The following is a 24,646-nucleotide window of genomic DNA, read 5'->3' as shown; positions in this document are numbered from 1 at the left end:
CGCTGGATCCCCAACCCACTGAGCAAGGGCAGGGATCGAACCCGCCACCTCATGGTTCCTAGTCGGATTCGCTAACCACTGCACCACGACGGGAACTCCTACATTTTGTTTTCTGTCCTTTGCTTCCAGTCTTCTAAATCAGCAAACCGCTTGGTGCTAAAAGGCTTAGGTACTAGGACAGCAGCATTCATAATTAAGACAGAAAGAACCAAGACTACACAGATAAAATAAGACATTTATTATGCTAAAGAACAGGATTTATTTTTCATTTTGCCAAAACAATAAAATAGCACACAGCATGGTACTATAGCACACAATATAAACTGATATATATATATATATGCAATCGATAATTCCGAAAATGGTTAAGTCTTACTTTGGGATTCCTTAAAAACTTACACTCTTAAGTGCCTTTTATCAAAGGTAGCAACTAACAACAAAAGGAGTTATCTCAGAAAAACCTCAGTGTAAGAGAGACCTTGACTCCTAGAAACCGGAATCCTTCTGGAAGGGAAGTCCTTGATTGGCCTCTCTGGAACTGAGCTCTGGCAGATGGGCTCAAGCTCATTTTCACTTCGAGTAACACTGCTAGGGTCCCGGTTTGAGAAAGGGTTATCTAAAGTTAGGTTAATATTGCAACTTTCACCATAGGGCCTCCGTTTAAATTGCATTTCCAGTGGAAGGAAAGGGATGTGAGAAGAGCAATCAGATTTTGCTGACCAAAATTATTTGACAAAATTCAGAAGTGGTAACAGCTTACCATCAACTCAGCCTGGCTCAGAGCAAGTGCCGAGGAGAGGACTTTAAAAACATCTATTTCCATTAGCTGGTCGGAGACGGTCGGAGAGACAGGATCGGGAACAGTAGCCCTTGAGAATATGGGTGTTCAAAGAATATTAAAAACTTGGTTCTGTCTTTCAGTTCTAACCTGGTGTTTATACAGGATATATCAAGATTCTCCTTGAACGGCTGCCCAATCCTCAGTGTCTTTCATGCACAATTTAAAACTCAACGATCTCCTTCCCTACACTTCCCACGAGTTTAAATTCTACTTACTTTAAGTCTGTCTGGACATACAAACCAAAGCAGGAGCTTCACGGCTGCACTGTTTGCATCCAGACTTAATGCGAAAGAAATCATTCTAGGACAACTTTTAAAATTAATCTATTTTTATTGTTCTGCCTGTACCTTAACTGTGGCATAACAGATTCACTAATTCAAAGGCTTGTGGAGCCAGTAAGGCCAGTGTTATCTGCAGACCATCTGAGGTACTTATTACACATGAAAGCATTCTCTTGTATTCTACTGTTGGCTCCGAAAACATGGGCTTTGCATGGCCAGGGGAAACGCATTTTTTCTCATCATTCAAGAACACGTGAGGATGTGCGTGTGGCAGCGCAGACAGGACGGAACGCAGGCAAGGCGGCTGCAACTCCGAGCCCGGCCTCTCCAGCAGAGCCCTTGGTGGCTCATCCTCAGAAACGCTGGGTTCTGACGGCTTCGGGTGGCACGGTAGTCCTGACTCCCGAGGCTCCCCTCGGCGGCTCGGAGCTCTGCAGCTGTCGGAGGCCCGGGGCCCTCCTCGCAGGCGGTCCTTCATCTGGGCGTCCCCGGCACCACAGGACACCCCAGCAAAACACTCCTCCAGAGGAGCAAAGAGCAAACCCACAGTCTCACGCTGAGCAGCTGCTGAAGCTGAATTTCCCCTTGTTGGTTTGTGCCCACGTGGAAGTGCTCTGCTGCCACTGCGAAGCAGAAGGCTGCCCGCACTCAGATCCGTCTCCATTTCCAGTGATATCTCCCCATTCTGTGAACTTCCATCTGCAGCAACCGCAGGCTTACTCACCCTGGAAGTTGTACCGGATGGCCCAGGGCTCTCCTGCGTTGGCTCAAGTCCACACAGTAGTCTGTCTGAATCACCGCCCGCTCCCTTCTCCGCTGTGAGGCGGGCACCAAGAGTCCCCCTTCCGTCCCTCATGCTGTGTGTTCGCTGGTGCCCTGAGCCCCGGGACACACCTGCCAGTCCGAGGAAGGTTCAATGGATCTCAATGTGAACCTGGAAAAGACCATCAAATTAAAGTGTTACAATGAAGACGGGAGCCAAAGAGAGTCCACGCCCACCAGACACTGCCCGGTACGAAGATCTTTTCAACACTCTTCGGTACCAGGAATTCCTACATTTTGACAGAAAACAGGATATCAGCCTATGACTTAGAAATCACAACGAAGGAGCTCCCGTTGTGGCTCAGCGGGTTACGCACCCAACTAATATCCGTCAGGACGGGGGTTCGATCCCTGGCCTCACTCAGTGGGTTGAAGACCCGGTGTTCCGTGAGCTGTGGTGTAGCTTGCAGGTGCAGCTCGGATCTGGCCTCAGATCTGGCTCTGCTGTGGCTGTGGGGTAGGCTGGCAGCTGCAGCTCCAATTCGACCCCTCGCCCGGGAACTTCTATATGCTCTATATGCCACAGGTGAAGTCCTAAAAAGCTAAAAAAGAAGAAGAAATCACAACAAAAAGCACAGTACTGGGGAGTTCCCGTCGTGGCGCAGTGGTTAACGAATCCGACTAGGAACCATGAGGTTGCGGGTTCGGTCCCTGCCCTTGCTCTATGGGTTAACGATCCGGCGTTGCCGTGAGCTGTGGTGTAGGTTGCAGACGCGGCTCGGATCCCGCGTTGCTGTGGCTCTAGTGTAGGCCGGTGGCTACAGCTCCGATTCAACCCCTAGCCTGGGAACCTCCATATGCCGTGGGAGCGGCCCAAGAAATAGCAACAACAACAACAACAACAAAGACAAAAGACAAAAAAAAAAAAAAAAAAAAAAAAAAAAACAGTACTTTGCAGTTTCCTGGAGTTCCTGCTGTGGCTCAGAGGTGAGGAACTCACTAGTATCCATGTGGACGGGGTTTGGTTGTAATGCAAACTGGTAGAACCACTACGGAGAACAGTATGGAAATTCCCCTAGAAACTAAACATAGGACTACCGTATGATCCAGCAACCCCACTCCTGGGCATAGATCTGGAGAAAACTCTAATCGAAAAGACACATGTACCCCAATGTTCACTGAAGTACTGTCTATTCACAACAGCCCAGACATGGAAACAACCTAAATGTCCATCACCAGAGGAATGCATTAAAGACGTGGTACACACGCACCATGGAACACTGCTCGGCCATAAAAGCATGAAATAATGCCATTTGCAGCAGTGTGTGTGTGTGTATGCCTAGAAATTATCATTCTGGAGTTCCCGCTGTGGCTCAGCAATAACGAACCCAACTAGTATCCATGAGGATTCGGGTTCGATCCTTGGCCTCGCTCAGTGGGTTAAGAACCTGGCATGGCCGTGAGCTGTGGCGTAGGCTGAAGACAGGCTCGGATCTGGCATGGCTGTGGCTGTGGCTGTGGTGTAGGTCGGCAGCTGCAGGTCGGATCAGACCCCTAGCCTGGGAACTTCCATATGCCACACATACGGCCTAAAAAAAAAAAAAAAAGGCAAAAAAAAAAATTAATTACCATACCAAGTGAAGCCAGAGAAAGAGAAATATCATAGGAGATCACTAATACGTGGAATCTAATAAAAAGGGTACTAAAACCTTACACAAGAGAAACAGACTCGAACATCTGGAAACCAGGCTTATGTTTACCAAAGGGGAAACGTGGGCAGGGAGGAATAAATTAGGGGGTTGGGACTGACATATACACCCTACTGTACATAAAAGAGATGGGCACAGGGAATTGTACCCAATCTCCTGGGCTAGCGCGTGATGGAAGACAGTGTGAGAAAAACAATGTGCGTGTGTCTGGGTCGCTTTGCTGTACAGCAGAAATTAACACAACACTGTAAGTCAACTATACTCTAACAAGAATAAACTGAAATAGGAAAAAACAACAGATAGGTAACAAGACCTACTGTACAGCACAGGGCAATTTACTCAATACTGGGAATAGCCTACATGGGAAAAGAATCTGAAAAGGACTGAAGATGTGTATTAAGTATAACTGATTTCAACTTTGCCATACGCCTGAAATTAACAACTTAAGTCAACTATATTCCAATAAAATTTTTTATTTTTTTAATTTTAGTTTTTTTTCTTTTCTAGGGCCGCACCCGCAGCATATGGAGGTTCCCAGGCTAGGAGTCTAATAGAAGCTGTAGCCCCCAGCCTACACCACAGCCACAGCAACGTGGGATCCGAGCTGCGTCTGCGACCTACACCACAGCTCACGGCAACACCGGATCTTTAACCCACTGAGCGAGGCCAGGGATCAAGCCCACACCCTCATCGTTCCTAGTCGGAATCATTAACCACTGAGCCACGACGGGAACTCCCAATAAAATTTTTTAAACGCCACAAAACAAACAAAAATCTGTCCTCCCCTTAACCAGTTGATGACTCAACTGGGTGACCAAGGCCTTATTCAAAGTGTCCTATTTGAGAATGCTTCTCAGGGACACAGGCATGACAAGCCACTCTGAAGGAATCAAGGATGACTTTACTTGGATCTGATGTCTACAAGGCCCTCCCAGGAAAACCAGCATGGAGGGGTCTTGGCATCCAAGATTCCAGCCTCAGATCACTCACTGGCTTGTCAGGAATCTCAGCAAATTATGGAGCTTCTCTAAAAGAAGAATTCACCCATATTTCTACACACTAAGGTAAAAACATGGCCCAGAAAGCTTCATGGGCTTAGTTGCCCACTCTAAGACTAGCAAACAGAGGTTTTCAAAGCTTGTCTGAAATTCCGCATGAGACATTCTGCACAGAAGTTCTACACAGAAGCTGATTTGTGACTTTACCAGTTGCTCAAGAGCGAACTCGAGGCGGCCTGTCTGGTCAGCACTCTTGAGGCACCTGCAAACATACTGAGACCAGCCTTTCTTCTGTGACCAAGAATAATCTTTCTGTGACATTATGCCCCAACTGGGGCAAAACTGTGAAAGGCTTTGAAATGGACAAAAAACCAACATTACTGGGTGTGCTGTCTAGAGCATTCTTTGAGTTACCCAATTTTACGGGCTCCACAACTTTGTCTTCGCGGCTTGACAACTTGCTTACAGTTGTAGAAAATCGGAGAGGAAGGCAAGTGGCTTCCTCTCCAAAGACATGGAAATGCTGGAAATGAATCCTATCCAGAGGAATACAATGGGCTCACTGCCCGGAGCACGCTGACCAGTTTCACACCCATGTTCACATTCACTGGAGCACTCTTGATTACACGCGTGGGTTTTACCTAAATTCTTCTTTAGGAGTTCCCCACATGGCTCAGTGGTAATGAACCCGACTAGTATCCATGAGGACAAGGGTTCGATCCCCGGCCCGATCCGGTGTTGCTGTGAGCTGTGGTGCAGGTCGAAGATGTGGCTCGGATTTTGCGTTGCTGTGGTTGTGGCATAGGCTGGCAGTGCTATGGCTCCGGTTTGACCTCTAGCCTGGGAACCTCCATATGCCATGGGTACTGCCCTAAAAAGACAAAAATAAATAAATAAATTCTCCTTTAAACAGATTATAACATCTTACTAGTTCCCTCATTAATCGATGACTTTAAAAAACAAGTCTTTGGCACATATTCCTTTAAAAAACAGCATATCCCTAGAACACTGATAAATGGAAATTTTAACCATACACAAATTGTATTCAGTAATTTTTCTAAGAGGCTAGCCTAAGGAAAAGTAATCTAACTCAAGTGCAGTCACTCTTTTCGGGAGGAGGAAAGATGGAAGTGCAGCTTCAGGTAAAAGCTGACAGCTCGTCTCCCACAGTAGGACAAAGATTAACTCAAAAATGAAAAGTCAGGCACTGCAAGCGTGCAATTTCGAGACAGAGAAGGAAACACTGAGAGTCAGCTGGTGGCTGGATGGAGAAACCTGAGGCAGGAAACTGCTGTTTCTCTTAACCCGTCCCGTGGAACCGAGAGACTGTTGAGCTATACGACTGTATAAATTATTTGGAAATTTAAAGAGTACCCTGGGAAGAAAATAAAGCAAGTATTATTGGAGGCTGAAGGAGAAAGCAAAGAGGGCTAAGGAATGGGGCTGTGGAGCCAACCAGGGGCCAGCAGCGGGAGGCACTGGCCGAGAGCTGGAGTTCACCCAGCAGGTGACAAGCCGCCACTTGAGGGCTCTTCAGCCTGGAAATTTTAGATCAAGTCCTCGATTGCAGTGTGGTGGCGAGAATGGAAAGGAATCTCGCCCAGGAGGAGGCTATTCGGATAGAGCAGAGAAAGGAAGAAGTGAGCCTGTGAAAGGAGAGAGACCCTGCAGTCTCCTCCCTCTGATGTGACTGGCGAGATGCAGGTTTCCTGGCCTTCGCTCCTGGGAAGGGAAGGGGTTATGCACCCAGAGGGGAGAACAGCAGTGCGGAGGGTGGGGGCCGCTGGGGTTGGGCAGCAGTGCTGGACCCTGGGGCTCTGGCAAGCTGCTGCATCAGTGAACACTCTACCTCAGAGCTGGGGCCCAGGTTCAGTCGCCAGCTCTGGGGAGGCAGAAGAATGACGGCCCTATTGCAACACATCCAGAGAGGAGATAAAGAAAGCCAGGATCTCCAAGATCCACTGACCAGACGGCCAGGGGCCCAGCAGAGGCGCCAAGGAGGAAGACGCAAGAGCCCCCGGGGAAAACGCAGGGTCGCAGGCCCGACAGCACTGCACGCTTCAATGAGACAGCAGTTAGAAATGTTTCCTGCATCAACAACTAAGTCAGTGGCAGGTAAACTCCGAAGGAAGAACTCCCCACACGATCCACCAGCCCAGCTGCCTTTAAAACGGAGTGACCCCACCTCAAGGAGTATGGGAGAAGACACCAGAACATTTTTGCCTAGTTCATTCTTATCTTGTCACTTTTTCTGTGTTTTATAATACATACCATATTTTGGTAGTGCAAAATACATGGTTTATAAATAAGTGTACGTATATATATATGCTTATTTACATCATGTGGGTAGATACATCTCTCCACGGGGCATGCTCAAAACTTTGTATCTACACAAGTGACCATTACACTACGTAACAACAGATACAAATATATTTGAGCAGTAAAAAAAGCCCTATACAAACATAAGGTGCAATTCTTTTTTAATTTAGATATAATTGTCATAACATTAGATTAGTTTCAGGTGTGCAACATGGTTTGATATCTGTATATATTGCAAAATGATCACAGTAGGACATCTATCACCACGCATTGTTACACCTGTCCTTTTAAGAGATGCAATTCTGGCTACGAATCAAAATAAACACTTTCAAAGTTCACCAAGTCAAATCTAATTAACTTCTCTCGACAGTTCTTGCAAATGAACTGTGCAAAACATATTATTTTAAACCTTACATTTATTTTACTGATCTGAGATGTACTAAGGATGAGTATTTTCCTGAAATGGAAATACTCCTAAATATGTATTTTTGAAGTCTGAAAAAAAAACAGGTCATTTAATAAGGGCCAACTCTCAGGAAAATTAATTTCTAACACTTTTACTATGTCCTTGTACAAGGATTTAGTACCATTCAGAAAGATGACGTATTGCCAGAATCATATTAATATGTCTTATATTAGATATCATTAGTGTAATCATACAATCTGTAATAATAATCACTGCACTTAATAATGACAGAATAAGGCCTTGTAGTTCTTAAGTATGTCCAGTAATAAACTATGTATTTATTTAATTCTCTTAACAACTACAGTAGGTTGGTGAAACCTTTTGGCTCTAAGCCCTCAACTGGCCAACTCTCCCCCATTAGACTGTTACACACTTTACTTATATTTTGAGAGCCCAAAATAACTTTCAAATACTTTCTGAACATGCACACGCCACTGTGGTGAAACAGATGCTGTGGTTTACTCTCACGGTACTGCATACATTCTACTACACCAGAGTGCCAAAGCACGCGCGACGACACGGCCAACTGTCCTTGGCCGCAGCTGGCCCGTCATCGCCCACTCCTAACCCTCCAGGTTAAGTCTACAAACTACTAAGCAGCATGAGTGATCGCAAAACAGTATACCCACAAAAGCGGAGACCTGCCCCCCAGAATGAGGAAGTCTGTTGTGAAGTTCAAGACAGTATAAATCAGGAAAAGGGAAGCGCAGGACTGGGAGACGTTTCTGAGCTTACTCACTCCTTACCTCCCCCCCGCCCCCCCCCCCCCAAAAAAAGGTGACAAAGGTTGAGAACACAATCAGAGGCCAGAGGGTGGGCCTGTCCAGGGTCCTCCGCAAGAGTCCCGCGGCTGCAGACAGCGGGCCTGCTGCGTGACAGTGGGTCTGACCCAGTTAGGCGGCGGCTGCCCTCCTGGGCTGCTGTCACCGTCCCTTCCCCAACCAGAGCTATTAATGGCCTCAGGGACCTGACGGTCTGGATACCAACGCTCTAGAAACTAAAAATAACCCAGCCTCTATGCCCTGAAAGCCAGCTGGCAAGGCTATTCCCAGAGGGGCTGTGTGGGGGTGGGGAAAGGAGCAGGTGCTGCTCGGCCAGGGTGGACAATGGGCCTGGAGCGTGGTCCTGCCTGAGGAGGGCTCACCAACATGCTCCAAGGCCACCTTCACGGTTTTTGTTTTTTTTTTTAATTCAAGTATAGTTGATTTACAACATTGTATTAATTTCAGGTGTACAGCAGAGTGATTCAGTATTTTCACAGACTCCCCTAAAAGTTATTCCAAGATGATGGCTCTTATTTCCTAGACTGTACAAAATACCTTGTTGCTTATCTGTTTTATACACAGTAGTTTGCATCTGTTAATCCCAAACCCTAATCTGCCCCTCCCTCCTCCCCCTCCCGTAACCACTGGTTTTCGTTCTTTCTTTCTTTATAGTTATTTTCCCAATACAATGTTTTTCTCCTGTACAGCATGGTGACCCAGTTACACATACATGTACACATTCTGTTTTCAATGTCTGTGAGTCTGTTTCTGTTTTGCACATACATTCATTTTAATTATGTTTTAGATTCCACATGTAAGCATCACAGCCTCTCAGCTTTCAGGTGTTAATCTTAGTGGACTTACCGTCACTGAGGTCACTGAGCTCACAACTAAAACCACCAGACTGAGGAGGTGGCTGAAACAAATTCCTCAAGTTGCTTCACAGCGTAGAGGATGAGAAAGAGGAAGAGCTGGTCATCTCTGCGTTAAAGTGAATCATAACCACAGGAAGCAGACACACGTACTGAGTTCCTGCCACGGACCACTCGGCGAAGTCAAATCACACCTGCGCGCTAACCGGCTCCGCAGCTCCTGCAGGTCACCGCCCTGTCGCCTCCTTCCGCCACCAAGATGCTCCAAGATGCACTCACAGGTCCGAGGGGCGAGGGTGGGCCGAGCTGGCTGTGTCCTCTTTCCTCAGGCTGTTGTGAGACCTCAACGTGCAAAAGCACCGAGCCCTCTCTGACCAGCATCCCTCACATCCAATAAACAGCTGTTAGTACCACTGCCAGCAAGAGCGTTTTAGGGAACCAGGACAAAAGGCTGCTGAGGACAAAGGAACCACTGGATGGCAACGTGGAAGTGGCCTGACCACCGCAGGCTTCGTGGTGGGGGGGCAGAGGCAGAGGCCCAGACTGGAACGGCTGAAGGGGAGGGAACCCCCAGGCACCCCCCACTGCTGGAGGAAGCACACAGTTCAACAACCTCAGTGGAGAGAAAGTGGGCAATAACTTCACAAATTATTTACAAATGAGTATAATCTTTCCTTTGGGACTCTACACCTACAACTTTTTGCTGCAGACTGAATCAGCAAGTGTTTGCTGAGGTCCTGCCCCAGTCTGGGCATTAGCATCAGAACGTGTACCAAGCAAAGGGCTGTCTGCTTGAAGCACACTTTTTTTTTTTTTTTTTTTTTTGGTCTTTCTGCCATTTCTAGGGCCGCTCCCGCAGCATATGGAGGTTCCCAGGTTAGGGGTCAAATCAGAGCTGTAGCCGCCGGCCTATACCACAGCCATGGCCACGCCAGATCCAAGCCGAGTCTGCAACCTATACCACAGCTCACAGCAACGCCGGATCCTTAACCCACTGAGCAAGGCCAGGGATCGAACCCACAACCTCACGGTTCCTAGTCGGATTCGTTAACCACTGTGCCACCACGGGAACTCCCTTGAAGCACACCTTTGAGTGAACGTATGTACAAGGACACACACGGTTTTCCATGGCAGTATTGTCTGTAGAAAGGTCGTTTTGGATCAATATTGTACACCAAATACCAGATAAACTCCAACACTTTACAGTTAAAAGTAAAACATGATATATTAGCACCAGAATACGTTACACGCGAATTCCTTAGATCTTCAGAGTTGGGAAGGCCTTTCTATGACAAAACCCATAAGTCAAAAAAGACTATTAAATGCGACTCCGTAAACTTCAGTATGGCAAAAATACATCATAAACAAAGTCAAAAATATACTAACTGGAAAAAAACGTCAACTTGTCTCAGACAATACCGTCTTTTCTGTTTCTTTTCAGCTGTACCCAAAAAGTGACAACTCCGGATCCTTAGCCCGCTTCACCACAAGGGAACACCAAGACAACTCTTACCTAATAGACAGAAAGCTCTAAGAAACCCACTGGAAAAATGGGCAAAGAACATGTACAGTTCACCAAAAAAGAGATGCAAATGAGTCTTTTTCTCATACCACCTTGTCCTTTAACGCAAGCAGGCAGGCAAGCCTGCTGGCTCCAACACCAAAATACACCCTCAATGCAATCCTGCTGCTGTCTGATGAACAGCACTTTTCTCCTGTTTCTCTAAGGTTTGCCCCCCCCCCCCCGCTAAACCCCTCAACCCCACCCCCCATCCCCGCTCTTACCACGAAGTCAGAGTGATTTTTTTCAAATGGTTAAATGCAGAGTTAACATATGACCCAGCAATTCCACCACTAGGTACATAACCAAGAGAAATGAAAATATATGTCCACGCAAAACCTATACAGGCATATCTTGCTTTTTTTTTTTTTTCTTTTTCTTTTTGCCTTTTCTTGGGACACTTCCTGTGGCATATGGAGGTTCCCAGGCTAGGGACCTAATCGGAGCTGTAGCCATTGGCCTACACAAGAGCCACAGCAACGCGGGATCCGAGCCGCGTCTGCAACCTACACCACAGCTCACGGCATCGCTGGATCCTTAACCCACTGAGCAAGGGCAGGGATCCAACCCGCAACCTCATGGTTCCTAGTCGGATTCGTTAACCACTGAGCCACGACAGGAACTCCACATCTTGCTTTATTGTTTCCCAAGTATCGTGTTTTTTACAAATTGAAGGTCAGAGCAAACATGCATTGATCAAGTACCATTTTTGCAACAGCATTTACTCACCTCGTGTCTCTGTGTCACATTTTGGTGATTCTCGCACTATTTTAAACGTTTTCATTACTATTATGTTTGTACTGGTGATCCACGATCCGTGCTCCTTAGCGTTACTATTGCAAAAATGGTTATGACTCACTGGAGGCTAGATGACAGGATTTTATAGCAATAAAGCATTTTTTAATTAAGGCATGTATATTTTTGAGACATAATCCTAGTGCACTTTTACAGTAAACTACAAACTACAGTAAAAACATAGCTTTTATTTTTATTTTTGGCCATGCCCATAGCATGTAAAAGTTCCAGGGGCAGGGACTAAACCCACACACCACAGCAGGGACAACGCCAGAACCTGAACCTGCCGAGCAGAGACCTCCTAAACCGAGCTTTTATATGCCCTGGGAAATGAAAAGGCTTGTGCGACTCCCTTTACGGCAGCATTCGCTGCACCGTGGTGTTCTGGAACTGAAGGCGTGGTAGGTACCTAAGCTGTGCCTCTCCGTCAATGTGCACAACCGAACTCACAGCAGCCAAGAGGGCGAGCCACCAAATGCCCGATGGCCATCAAAGACAAGACAAGGCTAAGGAAATTACAGACTGCACAAGACTAAGACATGGCAACTAAATGCCCTGTGGGGTTTGGGGGCAGAAAAAAATGCACTGGTGCAAGAAACTAGTGAAATCCAAACAGTATGCACCCTTGCTAATTTCTTAGCTCTGATAACCACACTCTGATAGGGAAGAGGTTAGGTTACTAAGCACAGGAGGAAGCTGGGAGAAGGTTCCCTTTTTCTTTTTTCCCCCAAAGGCTACACCTAAGGCACATGCAAGTTCCGGGGCCAGGGGTCAAGTCAAAGCTGCAGCTGCTGGCCTACACCACAGCTGTGGCAACACTGGCTCTTTAACCCATTGAGCGAACCCGCATCCTCACAGAGACAACATCAGGTCCTTAACCCACTGAGCCACAACATGAACTCCCTTGGCACTATTTTGACTACTTTTCTGTAAGTCAAATTACTTCAAAGCAAAAATTAAACAAACCAAAAAAGTGACCCATTCTGGCTGGGATTTACTTCAAATACTCCAGCATGGGGGTGGTCAGATGGACACAGTGCAGGACTGGGGGGAAGAGATAAAACAAGGTTGGCAACGAGTTGAACAGGAGTGATGGATACGTGCAGTTCTTTATACTACAGTTGGCCCTCCCTATCTGTGAGTTCCGTATCTGAGGATTCAAGTAAGAGGGAATCAGAAACAGTTTGAGGAGTTCCTGCTGTGGCACAAAAGGACCGGCAGCATCTCTGCAGCACCAGGATGCAGGTTCAATCCCCAGGCAGGCACAGTGGGTTAAGGATCCGGCGTTGCTGCAGCATAGGTTGCCACTGCAGCTTGGATCTGATCCCTGGCCCAGGACCTCCATATGCTGCAGGTGGTCAAAAAAGAATAAAACAGGAGTTCCCGTTGTGGCGCAGTGGTTAACGAATCCGACTAGTAACCATGAGGTTGCGGGTTCGGTCCCTGCCCTTGCTCAGTGGGTTAACGATCCGGCGTTGCCGTGAGCTGTGGTGTAGGTTGCAGACGCGGCTCGGATCCCGCGTTGCTGTGGCTCTGGAGTAGGCTGGTGGCTACAGCTCCGATTCGACTCCTAGCCTGGGAACCTCCACATGCCACGGGAGCGGCCCAAAGAAATAGCAAAAAAAAAAAGACAAAAAAAAAAAAAAGAATAAAACAAAAACAAAAAGGAACAGAAATTTTTGAAAAAAAGTTTTCCGGAAAGTTCCAGTGAGCACAACGTGAATCTGCTGTGTGCTGGCAACACAGCACCTATGTTGTATTAACAACTGTTTACACAACATCTACACTGTATTAGGTAACAAAAGTAATCTGGAGATGATTATAAATCTAAGGGCAAGTGTACACAGGTGAGATGCAAACGCTACACCACTTTAGACACGGGACGCGAGTGATGAATCTTGGTATCCACGGGGGCCTGGGACCAGCCTCTTGTGGATTCTAAGGGATAAATGTACTCCGCTTCTGTGTATATTTGAATATTCTCACAATAAAGGTTTTTGTTTTTGTTTTGTTTTTTGTCTTTTTGCCATTTCTTGGGCCGCTCCCGTGGCATATGGAGGTTCCCAGGCTAGGGGTCCAATCGGAGCTGTAGCTGCCGACCTACACCAGAGCCACAGCAATGCAGGATCCAAGCCACATCTGCAACCCACACCACAGCTCACGGCAACGCCGGATCGTTAACCCACCGAGCAAGGGCAGGGACAGAACCCGCAACTTCATGGTTCCTAGTCGGATTCGTTAACCACTGCGCCACGACGGGAACTCCACAATAAAGGTGTTTAAACAACGATCCCCGATGATGTCCACATCAGGTTAGGTCACATCTCAGTGAAACGTTTTCCCGTGTCACCCAGAGTAAGCTAAAATCCTGAAAGGGATGTAAGGCACTAGCTCCTATCCCCCCTCCCCAATTTGCTACTGTGACCGTGGAAGAACAAAATTAAGAACAGGCACTTAGAAACTTCTATGGCAACTTAACACTGCCGCAATCACCAAGAGCCTAATCACTTTTCAAGAACTTTTTAAAAAACTGCAGTAAAAGGGAGTTCCCGTTGTGGCGCAGGGGAAACAAATCCAACTAGCAACCATGAGGATGCGGGTTCAATCCCTGGCCTTGCTCAGTGGGTTAAGGATCCGGCATTGCCATGTGCTGTGGTGTAGGGTGCAGACACAGCTCGGATCCCGAGTTGCTATGGCTGTGGTGTAAGCTGGCAGCTGTAGCTCTGAATCACCCCTAGCCTGGGAACTTTCGGGGGCAACCCTAAAAAACAAAAACAAACAAACAAATTGCAGTAAAATATGCACAAAGTCTACCATCCATCACCATCACCCATCTCCAGAACTTTTCATCATCCCAAACTAAAACTCTGTTTCCGTTGAACAATTCCCATTCCCTCTCCTCCAGCCCCTGGCAACCACCTTCCACACTCTGTCTCTATGAATGACGTCCTCAAGATTCAGCCGAGTTTTAGCAGGTGTCAGAATGAGATTCCTTTATAAAGCTGAGTAACAGTCCGCTGTATCAGGGACCACATGTTGTTTATCCACTCATCTGCTGATGGACACCTGGGTTGGGGCTACCTTTTCGAGGCTGTCAAAAGTGCTGCTATGAACACTGGGGCATGATGCCTGAATCTGTTTTCAAAACTTTCACTTGTCTATACCTACAAGGGAAACTGCTGAATCATACAGTGATTTCATGTTTAACTTTTTGAGAACCTGCCAAACTGTCTTCCACAGCCACTGCACTATTTCACATATTTCCACCAACAGTGCACAAGCCTTCTAATTCCTCCACATCCCCGATCCCCCGCCCACAGCCATCCTAACGGGTGTGACGTGGTATCTCACTGCAGCTTTTTTTAAGGGCCGCACCAAAGGCATATGGAAATTCCCAGGCTAGGGGTTCCCAGCCTACGTCACGGCCACAGCAACTTGGGGTCGGAGCTGCATCAGCAACCTACACAACAGCTCATCTCAACGCCAGATCCTTAACCCACTGAGCGAGGCCAGGGATCAAACCTGCGTCCTCACGGACACCAGATGGGTTCATTACTGCGGAGCCCCTACAGGAACTGCCTCATTGCAGCTTTGATTTGCAGTTCCCTCACTTCCACCCCCCAGCTCTGGGTTTTACTGCCTCCCTAGCAGAGAAGCGTCCTGGGGGCAGTGCCAGGTCAGGCAAGGGCTAGGCAGGGGAATGTTTCTCAGCCTGCCCAGCTGCACTCAGATTTGGAGCTGGAGCAGTTAGTCAGTGGTGGCTACTGGAGACTAAGCCTGGCCTGGGAGACCCTGAGTCTGGGAAGGGAAATTGTGCCAGTGAGAAAAGAGTGGTGACTCATCCTTCAGGTCTACAGGTTTCCCTGGGACAGGACAGGAAGAGTCGGGAGGGGCCCCGAGTCTCTCAGGGAGACAGGTTGACCTGGGGTGGGGGTTGGGTGGGGTGGGGTCTGGGAGAGGCCAGAGGCAAGGCAGACACTGCGTCTGTACCCCCCAGGGCCAGTATGGGGAGGGAGCCTGGTCACCAGGGCCACGAGGCTGAAGTGGGCAAGCTGGTGCCTGGAGCTCCGAATTCATCCTAGGAGTTCCTGTCGTGGCTCAGTGGAAACGAACCCAACTAGTATCCATGAGAACGTGGGTTCGATCCCTGGCCTCACTCAGTGGATTAAGGATCTGGCGTTGCCTTGAGCTGTGGTGTAGGTGGCAGGTGCAGCTCGCATCTGGCGTGGCTGTGGCTGTAGTGTAGGCCAGCAGTTATGGCTCCGATTCAACCCCTAGGCTGGGAACCTCCATGTGTCAAGGGTGCGGCTCTAAAAAGACAAAAAAAAAAAAAAAGAGTTCATCCGAATGATGCATCAGGGCCTCACCACAGCTGGTGGCCTGGCCACCCACAAACAAGCTCCAATTGCCCAGCTTTTCATGGGTTTACTGGCTGTTGGTGTATCTTCTCTGGAGAAATGGTGCGAGTACAGCTGTGTCTATTCAAGTCCTTTGCCAGTTTTGGACTGGGTTTTTTCCTACATCGGAGGATTCCAGCCACCTCGGGTCATGCAGTGTTAGCATTTACAAGAGGATCCATGCAATTCAAAGCCATGTTCTTCAAGGGTCAGCCATGCTTTCTCCCTTTCTGTGAACTGCCTTCTTCACTCTCCTGAATGTACCCTTTGAAGCACCAAAGTCTAATACTCACAAAATTCAATTTATCCTTTTTTTGTTTGCCTTTTAGGGGCCACCTCCATGGCACAGGGAGGTTCCAGGCTAGGGGTCAAATCGGATCGGAGCTGCAGCTGCCAGCCTACACCACAGTCACAGCAACTGGGGATCTGAGCCCCGTCTGTGACCTGCACGACAGCTCACAGTAACACCAGACCCTTAACCCACTGAGCGAGGCCAAGGATAGAATCATGGATACTAGGGGGGTTTGTTACCTGCTGAGCCTCAGTGGGAACTCCCTTATCCTTTTCTTTTGTTGCCTGCGCTTTTCAAAAGAAATCACTGCTGGAGGAATTCCCGTTGTGGCGCAGTGGTTAACGAATCCGACTAGGAACCATGAGGTTGCGGGTTCGGTCCCTGCCCTTGCTCAGTGGGTTAACGATCCGGCGTTGCCATGAGCTGTGATGTGTGTCGAAGATGCGGCTTGGATCCCTCGTGGCTGTGGCTTTGGCGTAGGCCGGTGGCTACAGCTCTGATTGGACCTCTAGCCTGGGAACCTCCATATGCCGCGGGAGCGGCCCAAGAAATGGGAAGAAAACAAAACAAAAAAAAAAGAAATCACTGCCAAACTCGGTATCATGAAGATTTTCCTCTACACTCTCATCTAAGGGTTTTAGATCTCATGTTTTTTTTTTTTGGATTTTTGCTTTTTTTTTTTTTTTTTTTTTTGGCCGCTCCCGCGGCATATGGAGGTTCCCAGGCTAGGGGTCGAATCGGAGCTGTAGCCACCGCCTACGCCAGAGGCACAGCAACGCAGGATCCGAGCCGAGTCTGCAACCTACACCACAGCTCACGGCAACGCCGGATCGGTAACCCACTGAGCAAGAGCAGGGACCAAACCTGCAACCTCATGGTTCCTGGTCGGATTCGTTAACCACTGCGCCACGACGGGAACTCCTAGTTCTCATGTTTAAAAACAACTCATTTTTGGAGCACCCGTCGTGGCTCAGTGGTTAACAAATCCAGCTATGAATCATGAGGTCAAGGGTTTAATACCTGGCCTCGCTCAGTGAGTTAAGGATCCGGCATTGTCATGAGCTGCGGTGTAGGTTGCAGACACGGCTCAGATCCTGTGTGGCTGTGGTGTAGGCCATCGGATACAGCTCCGATTAGACCCTTAGCCTGGGAACCTCCATATGCCGTGGGAGCGGCCCTAGGAAAGGCAAAAAAGACAAATAAATAAATAAATAAATAAAAATTAAAAAATAAAAACAATTCATTCTTATCAGCTCTTACAAACCTTTCAGGAGGTGCTACGGTCTGAAGGCCTGTGTCCCCCCAGAATTCTTATGCTGAAAGCCTAACCTCCACAGATGGGGCTGCTGGGAGCCGAATGAGATTAACGTTCTTCTGAGCGACCCCAGAGCAGTCCCTAGCCCTTCCAACCCTGTGAGGACACGGAAGACCACACTGGCGATGAACCAGAAGGAGGTTCATTTCTGTAGGTTGAAATGTTTTCAGAAGTTTATGAAAAGCCATGATTATCACATTCCCTGGAAAGACAGGAAAGAGTAACAGTATTTTTACGTTCCTACATGTTTGGAATTTTCCATCTCAAAGTCTATGGCTGCTGTTCAATATTCCAGAAGCCAGAACAAACTCCTACATGTAACTGAGCTCATGCTTTTAACTTTGCCTCTTAAGATTTTTCAAAGCTCATAAGCGTTTATGATGTTCTCTTAATAGGCTATCGTTTCCTCCAACTTGCTTCCAGGAGCTTGATGTAGATCAAGCAACAAAATAGAACTCATTTCAAGCTGCAGTTAACCCTTAGAACAGTCTTGGGCTCGGTATTAGCTTGACAAATGTTTGGACGTAAGATGGAGCCCACGTCCTTGCAATGCCTACAAGACAACACGTGAGCCTCTCCGCCCCCATCTCCTGTGCCGCCCGCCTCACTGACCAGCCTCCCACCGTTGTGGGACACAGGGGGCTGGCACCAACCATAGGGTTTCTCTGCATGAAATGAAAACACTCTTCTAACCCTGACATCTCCATGGCTAAGACCCTCATCTTCCGTCTTGCTCATCGACGAGGCCTGCTCCAAATTCAGAACAGCACCCAGTTTCTGCAGCCCTCCCTGCACTCGTGAACTCTTTCCACTGAACTGGAAGGAATAAATATAGATCTGCAAGGGATGGGGCAACACGGAAAGGCCTGGAGTGCTGGACTTGGAAAGTCATTCAGAGATAGGAGACTAAGAAAGAGCAGTTAGAAACAAAACAGGGAGAGGGGCCACACAGAAGGAGGCGCCATGAAAGCTTCTCGGCCTGGCCTGATCCACACAGGGCGGTGTGGCTGGTGGCACAGAAAACTAAGGACAAGGCGTGGTTTGACGACGGTCATCCACCTTCATGATGTCATCTTTTTCAACTGCTCTTCTTTTTTTTTTTCTCTTGTTGCCTTTTCCAGGGCTGCTTCCCGCTGCATATGGAGGTTCCCAAGCTAGGAGTCTAATCAGAGCTGTAGCCGCCAGCCTACGCCAGAGCCACAGCAACGCGGGATCCGAGCTGCATCTGCGGCCTACATCACAGCTCACGGCAACGCTGGATCCTTAACTCACAGAGCCAGGCCAGGGATTGAACCACATCCTCATAAAGACAACACTGGATCCTTAACCTGCTGAGCCACAATGGGAACTCCTAGGCCTCCTCCTTTAATAGTTACAAGAATCTAGGTGACCTGGGGCTAAGATACTTGACTCCTTCCAGAGGACACATAACTGAAAACTTATAGGCATAATCTGTTCAATTATAGTAAGTTTCAGTATAACTTTTTATCTTCTTTTTACCACCTCTGGTATTTGGTGTGGATTCCTATTTTTTTTAACTGCCTTACAATTCAGATTATACATAAATAATTAGGATGTTAAGATTAATTAATGCTTAATTCCCTAGAATGGGCTCTAGGAGATTAAGGCTTGTTTGCAAACAGTATTTTTTTTTCCTTTTTGGCCGCACCCGCAGCATGCGGAAGTTCCCAGGCCAGGCAGTGAACCTGAGCTGCTGTAAAGACAACTCTGGATCCTTAACCTGCTAAGCCTCAACAGAACTCCTGCGAACGGTGTTTTTAAATCCTAGCCCTTCTCATTTACGAGGTCCTCTGCATCTGTCTTCTCTTTCAAACTGAAGAAAAGGTTATCAACCTCCCTAAAATGCCTGGCTGCCCTGCTGACAGATGATCTGGGGGTCCTGAGTAAACATGCGGGAAAACTCCTGGTAACTCACAAAACTGACTCCAGCCAGGACAAGGAGGTACAGAGTGCTCTGAGAAAGCAGGTGGGGTGAGTGGCGCTGCCCCCTTTTCTGATTCTATTTCCTGTTGCACTTCCCTTTACCAGAGGCCAAACTAATTAAGCCCTGGAATCAGGGACGTTAATGCCTTTCTACCAACGAACAGAAACTCTAAACCAGCGGGGGAGTTTAAAGGAGCAGATGTAACTATTAAAGAGACACCCCTACTCCCACCTGGTCCCCCTCAGCATGTAACATGGCTGCTGCTGCACTTGACCCAAGTCCAAGATCAAACCTAAAATCCTCACACAGTTAGACGGCCCTTCCCCAAGGTACCGGGTGGACCACCTTGTCTGTGCCTTCCCACTCGCCTCTGAACTGACCAAAAAGCCTGTGCTCTACAGCCAGAGCATTCAGCTTCCAGGTCTCTAAAGCTGTGCTGTGTCTGGACAATCCCCTGGCATCAAGTCCACCAAGCCACCCACTAGCCTAGTGTGTCCAGGTCTCCTTACTGCCCACACCACTCTTATCACAGAGCCAGTTTCCCGCCTCCAACAGGCACTTAACCCTCAAGCATTACAGTGCAAATTCCTTGTTAGGAAATTCACATCTGAATAAACTTTCCAGAGATTATCTTTCTGCCTTACAAACAATGGATTTGGAAACACTAACTAACTGCGTAACGGCAAGGGACGTCTTCACCCCTTATTGACGGGAAACAAGCCCTCAGCACTCCTGCAGAGGTGACAGTAGGCCCAAGATTATATCGACATGGTGACCCCCAAACACCGCTCTGAAATGAGAACCCAGGTGTGAGAATGTACCAGCATGAGAGGAGCACTCAAGGTGGAAAGGACAGCAAGTGCAAATGCCCAGGGGCAGGAAGGGGCTTGGGGCACGCAGAGAATCGACAAGAAAAGATGAGAAAGAAGCGCAAGCAAGGAGAAAGCCAGGCAAGAGGTGAGAAAGGTGGAAAGAAGTCAGGTCGGCATTCCATAAGCAATGGGACACAATTTTGTCTTCTTTTTCTATCTTTTTTTTTTCTTATGATTTATATTTTTAAAAGACTTCACCAACAGCCCTGTGGCAAATCGATGGAGGCTACTGCAATAGTTTGGTGTGTGATTATGTTAACTTGGCTGGTCATAAACAGGTAAACGGACAAATGAGAAAGACGATTTTTTTTTTTCTTCTTTTTTTGGCCGCACCTGCAGCACATGGAAATTCCCAGGTCAGAGATCAAATCTGAGCCACAGCTGTGACCCATGCCATAGCTGTGGCAACATCAGATCCTTAACCAACTGTGCTGGGCCTGGGATCAAAACCCACGCTGCTGCAGAGACAATGCCAGATCACTGGGAACGCCCAAGAAAGGTGATTTTTTTTTTTAATGGTACACAGCTGGGTGTTTTCAACACTACATACTAGATTTTCTCTTACATTCTTGTGACTTTTACAGATGACTGCAAATTATAAATATTTAACTCTAGCACAAGAGTTTCCAAAGTGGAGTGTGGGGGTCAAATATAGCCTGCAAACACATTTTATTTTGCTCATAAGGTTAATTTTTCTTTACTTCGATGTTTCAAAACCAGAATTTCCAATCTCTCTTGGAAATCACTAGATCTTGTGAAGACCAGTTGGCTACTGACAACTGGCTAGAGCACAAGCTTTCTGGTTTATTCCAGTCATTACCCCAAGACCTTTTACTCACGGATACCACTGGGAAGACGGAGTTTTCTACTCCTTTAGTCTGGTACCACTAAGGATGCCGTAAGCCCTTGCTCACATAAAAGTGTCCAAACCTGGGCCTTGAAATAGGCAGGTTCATCACAACTCACCTTAACACAATTGTGCTCAACAGCTGGTTGAAGTTTTATGTGGCCTGCCATCACCAGTGAAGGATACCTGAAATCTGACCATCCAAGCTTAGAGACAATTATATTATATTATTACTATTTTTTTTTTTTTTTTTGGCTGTGCCCACGGCATGCAGAAGTTCCCAGGCTAGGGATCAAACCCAAGCCACAGCATCGGCATCGACACGTCCTTAACCACTAGGCCACCAGGGAACTCCCAGACAATTATATTCTCATGCAACCAAACTGAAGGGAAAAAAAAAAAAAGAAAACACCTGTCCTGCCTGTATCAAACTTGGGTCCTACTGCTCAGGCTTCCTCACTCTGCACAACAGGGAGCAACAGAAGTACTGCCTGACTGTAAGTTCCTGCAGGACGGGGACCGTCCCTCCATCATGCAGTGTTTGCCTGGCACACAGCAGGCAACAGCCTCCATGTAAATGGAAACCAAGAGGAGCTCAGCCCTTAGCCATCTAAGACACAGAAAGAAGTAATTCTCCTTCTGATGACTTTCGTTCCACTAAAAGAGGCACCTGGAATTTGGGGAGGGGGGATACAGAAACGTCAGTCACCACCAGCAACAATGATCTCCACGGTGCCGGGTGCGTAGATGTGTACTCTTTCACATCGGAATTGTTTTGGGCCTCTGAACCTTTGCCTCCCTCCTCTTCCACCTCATTTTCCCCCACGTTCACCTGCACGCCTTTCACATATACACACCCTCTTCCTAACCAGGATAAATAAGATAAACCTATCAGAACACTGGCTAACGATAATTACCTATTTTCAGGATCAGAGATAATTTTCTTCAAAGCTTCGTCAAGTTTGAGAACTGGAAAAGTCAACCATAACCCCACCACCACCCATTCCCACCTCCAGGCCTAACAATCTGATTTTATGGGCAAAATGTCCTCTTTCAGAGCCAGGGCCTTTCGAGCCGGCGGCAGCATCCACCCGCCTCGCCGCGGACCGCACGCCCCAGCTGCAGGCCCTCACCCGAGGCCAGCCGCTCCACGCCCCCCTCCCCGCCTGGTTTGCGGCTCAGGGATAACAATAACCTCAGCGGGGTTTTCGCCCCGTGGGGTTGCGGGAGAAACGCACGGTGCTTGGCACACGCTCAGCATCCGGCTTAGCAGCTCGCAGCGGCATCTTCAGCGTCCTGGGAAAGGTGGGCCGGGCCGCGCTGGGAGGACCTGCACTTAGGGAGGGTCGAGGGAGAGGGGCCGGAGGGGCGCGGCTCACCCACCTGCAGACGGACGTTGAGCATCATGGAAGCCACGATGTAGAGGTAGGGGAAGTTGATGCGCAACCGCCAGGCCAGGTCGAAGAAGATGAGCAGCGTGCGGGTCAGTCCCTTGCAGAAGACCCCATAGGAGCGGGCGGCGGCCGAGCGCGAGAGCCGGACAGCCAGGCCCGACAGAGCCGCCGCCATATAGACCAGCGCCCGCCGCCCGCCCGCCCGCCCGCCCGCCGCGCACCGACCGGCCGCGGACCCGGGCCGCCCGGCGCTCCGAAGCCCGCCCGCCCTCTCGGCGCCGCGACGCCCCCGGGCCTCCGCCCCGGCCGCTGGCCCGCGCTGAGGGAGCGAAGGAGGCGGCGGCGAGGCGGGCCGGCGGGCGGGCCACGGGGAGGGGAGTCCGCGCGTCACGCTCTGGGAAGCGCCTTTGCTAGCAGCCGCCTCGTCTCTGCGGGGCCGCGCCGCCTGACGTCACAATGCCCGCGCCGCGCCTGCGTGCCCTGGCCCCGCCCCTAGACCCCGCCCCATTCACCTTCCCCAGGTAAGAAGCGCATGCGTGGGCTAGGTGGCCCCCTCGAGAGGCGGGCTGGTACCTTGTGTCTGCCTGCCCTCTATTGGCAGCAAGAAAATAGAAACAAAAGGAGGATCTGAACCGTTGGTTTAGCATGGCACAGCAACGTGTTTGTACTTAAGGCTGCTCAACTTTGAAATTGTTAGAGTAGTAAATGTTATGTGTTCTTACTACAATTTAAAAAAAGAAGCAAAGGAAAGCTTCTTGGGGCCAACAGGCAGAACTTACTCTCTCTGTAGATTACAGTGTCAAGGTACATATAACTTAATCTTTTAATAATGATATTAATTAAAGACTCTGATGTAAAAAGTAAAACTGTCGGAGTTCCAGTCGCGGCTCAGGGGTTAACGAATCCGACTAGGAACCATGAGGTTGCGGGTTCGATCCCTGGCCTCGCTCCGTGGGTTAAGGATCTGGTGTTGCCATGAGCTGTGGTGTAGGTCACAGATGAAGCGCGGATCCCGCATTGCTGTGGCTCTGGCGTAGGCCGGCAACTACAGCTCCCATTCGACCCCTAGCCTGGGAACCTCCATATGCCGCAGGTGCGGCCCTAGAAAAGACAAAAAATAAAGTGAACATTAAAAAAAAAAAAAAGTAAAACTGTTGAAACTTTCAAAACTTTAAGTGTTCTGGGGTTTCGAGGAGTTGCTGTTTGCTTCTAAGGGCCGCACATGAGGCATATGGATGTTTCCAGGCTAAGGGTCCAGTCCCAGCTGTGGCTGCCCAACCTGCACCACAGCCACAGCAGCAGCAACTCCGTCCTTAACCCACTGAACGAGGGTAGGGATCAAACCTGCGTCTTCATGGTTCCTGTCGTGGCACAGGTGGATTCATTTCCACTGTGCCACGACAGGAACTCTGGGGATTTTTTTTTTTTTGACTGTGAATTTATAAATTCCTACTTAAGCATATAGGATTCTATCAAAGATCTACCTGGCGTGAGGGTAGATACCTTGTTTCTCATGGAGGACCAACTATTTCATATCCTTATTTCTTTTTCTTTTTTTTTTTTTTTTGTCTTTTTGTCTTTTTGCCATTTCTTGGACCTCTCCTGTGGCATATGGAGGTTCCCAGGCTAGGGGTCGAATCGGAGCTGTAGCCACCGGCCTACGCCACAGCCACAGCAACGCGGGATCCGAGCCCCCATCTGCAACCTACACCACAGCTCACGGCAACGCCGGATCCTTAACCCACTGAGCAAGGGCAGGGACTGAACCCGCAACCTCATGGTTCTCAGTCCGATTCGTTAACCACTGCGCCACGACGGGAACTCCAATATATCCTTATTTCTGCTCACCCAAGAGAAAGTCTGGGAATTTGATACAGATGGGAAAAAAGTTTCATGGTCAAATGAAAGGCAAGTCTGAATTCCTTTAAGAAAGTGACAGTAGGAGTTCCCGTTGTATCTCAGCAGGTAATGAACCCAACTGGCCTTGCTCAGTGGGTTAAGGATCTGGTGTTGCAGTGAGCCGTGGTGTATGCCACAGATGTGGTTTCAGATCCAGTGTTGCTGTGGTGTAGACCCTCGAATTTAACCCCTAGCCTGGGAACTTCTATATGCTGCAGGTGCAGCCCTTAAAAAAAAAAAAAAAAAAAAAAAGACTGCATAGAATTTCTAGTATTCTGACTATTATTTAGCATTATAATTTTTCTCTTTTTTTTTTT

General features: G+C 48.3%; 3 protein-coding genes across 5 annotated transcripts in view; all 3 read right to left on the bottom strand.

Moving 5' to 3' along the window:
- Nucleotides 1-24,646, bottom strand: part of EIF2AK1 (eukaryotic translation initiation factor 2 alpha kinase 1) — a 293,498-nt gene that overhangs the window by 260,545 nt on the left and 8,307 nt on the right. The window lies entirely within an intron of this gene.
- On the bottom strand, nt 216-1,978 carry FAM220A (family with sequence similarity 220 member A). Its single transcript, XM_085016565.1, has one exon. It carries the CDS (start codon nt 1,976-1,978, stop codon nt 1,190-1,192), a length of 789 nt encoding a protein of 262 aa, XP_084872691.1. The 3' UTR covers nt 216-1,189.
- On the bottom strand, nt 216-22,812 carry SMIM10L3 (small integral membrane protein 10 like 3). Of its 3 annotated transcripts, none has more exons than XR_014840091.1 (3): nt 22,420-22,812; nt 21,156-21,229; nt 1,918-2,056 (listed from the first exon to the last, which is right to left on the bottom strand). XR_014840091.1 is itself a non-coding variant. In XM_085016572.1 (3 exons), the coding sequence occupies exons 1-3, from the start codon at nt 22,603-22,605 to the stop codon at nt 2,036-2,038; spliced, it is 432 nt and encodes a 143-aa protein (XP_084872698.1). In that variant the 5' UTR covers nt 22,606-22,812; the 3' UTR covers nt 1,920-2,035. The 3 variants fall into 3 exon arrangements, 2 of the variants coding, with proteins under 2 accessions (XP_020943624.2, XP_084872698.1); XM_085016572.1 differs by lacking the exon at nt 21,156-21,229 and adding an exon at nt 2,262-2,486 and having other exon boundaries at nt 1,920-2,056; XM_021087965.2 differs by lacking the exon at nt 21,156-21,229 and having other exon boundaries at nt 216-2,056.

This window comes from Sus scrofa, chromosome 3 (genome assembly GCF_054392235.1).
Source record: "Sus scrofa isolate SSC_HxYL_T2T_F1_AM1 chromosome 3, Sscrofa_HxYL_maternal_Yorkshire_Landrace_v2.0, whole genome shotgun sequence".
In the NCBI taxonomy this organism is placed as follows: Eukaryota; Metazoa; Chordata; class Mammalia; order Artiodactyla; family Suidae; genus Sus; species Sus scrofa.
Note: the sequence above shows the minus strand (reverse complement) of the source record. Positions and strands in the feature narration are given on the sequence as shown.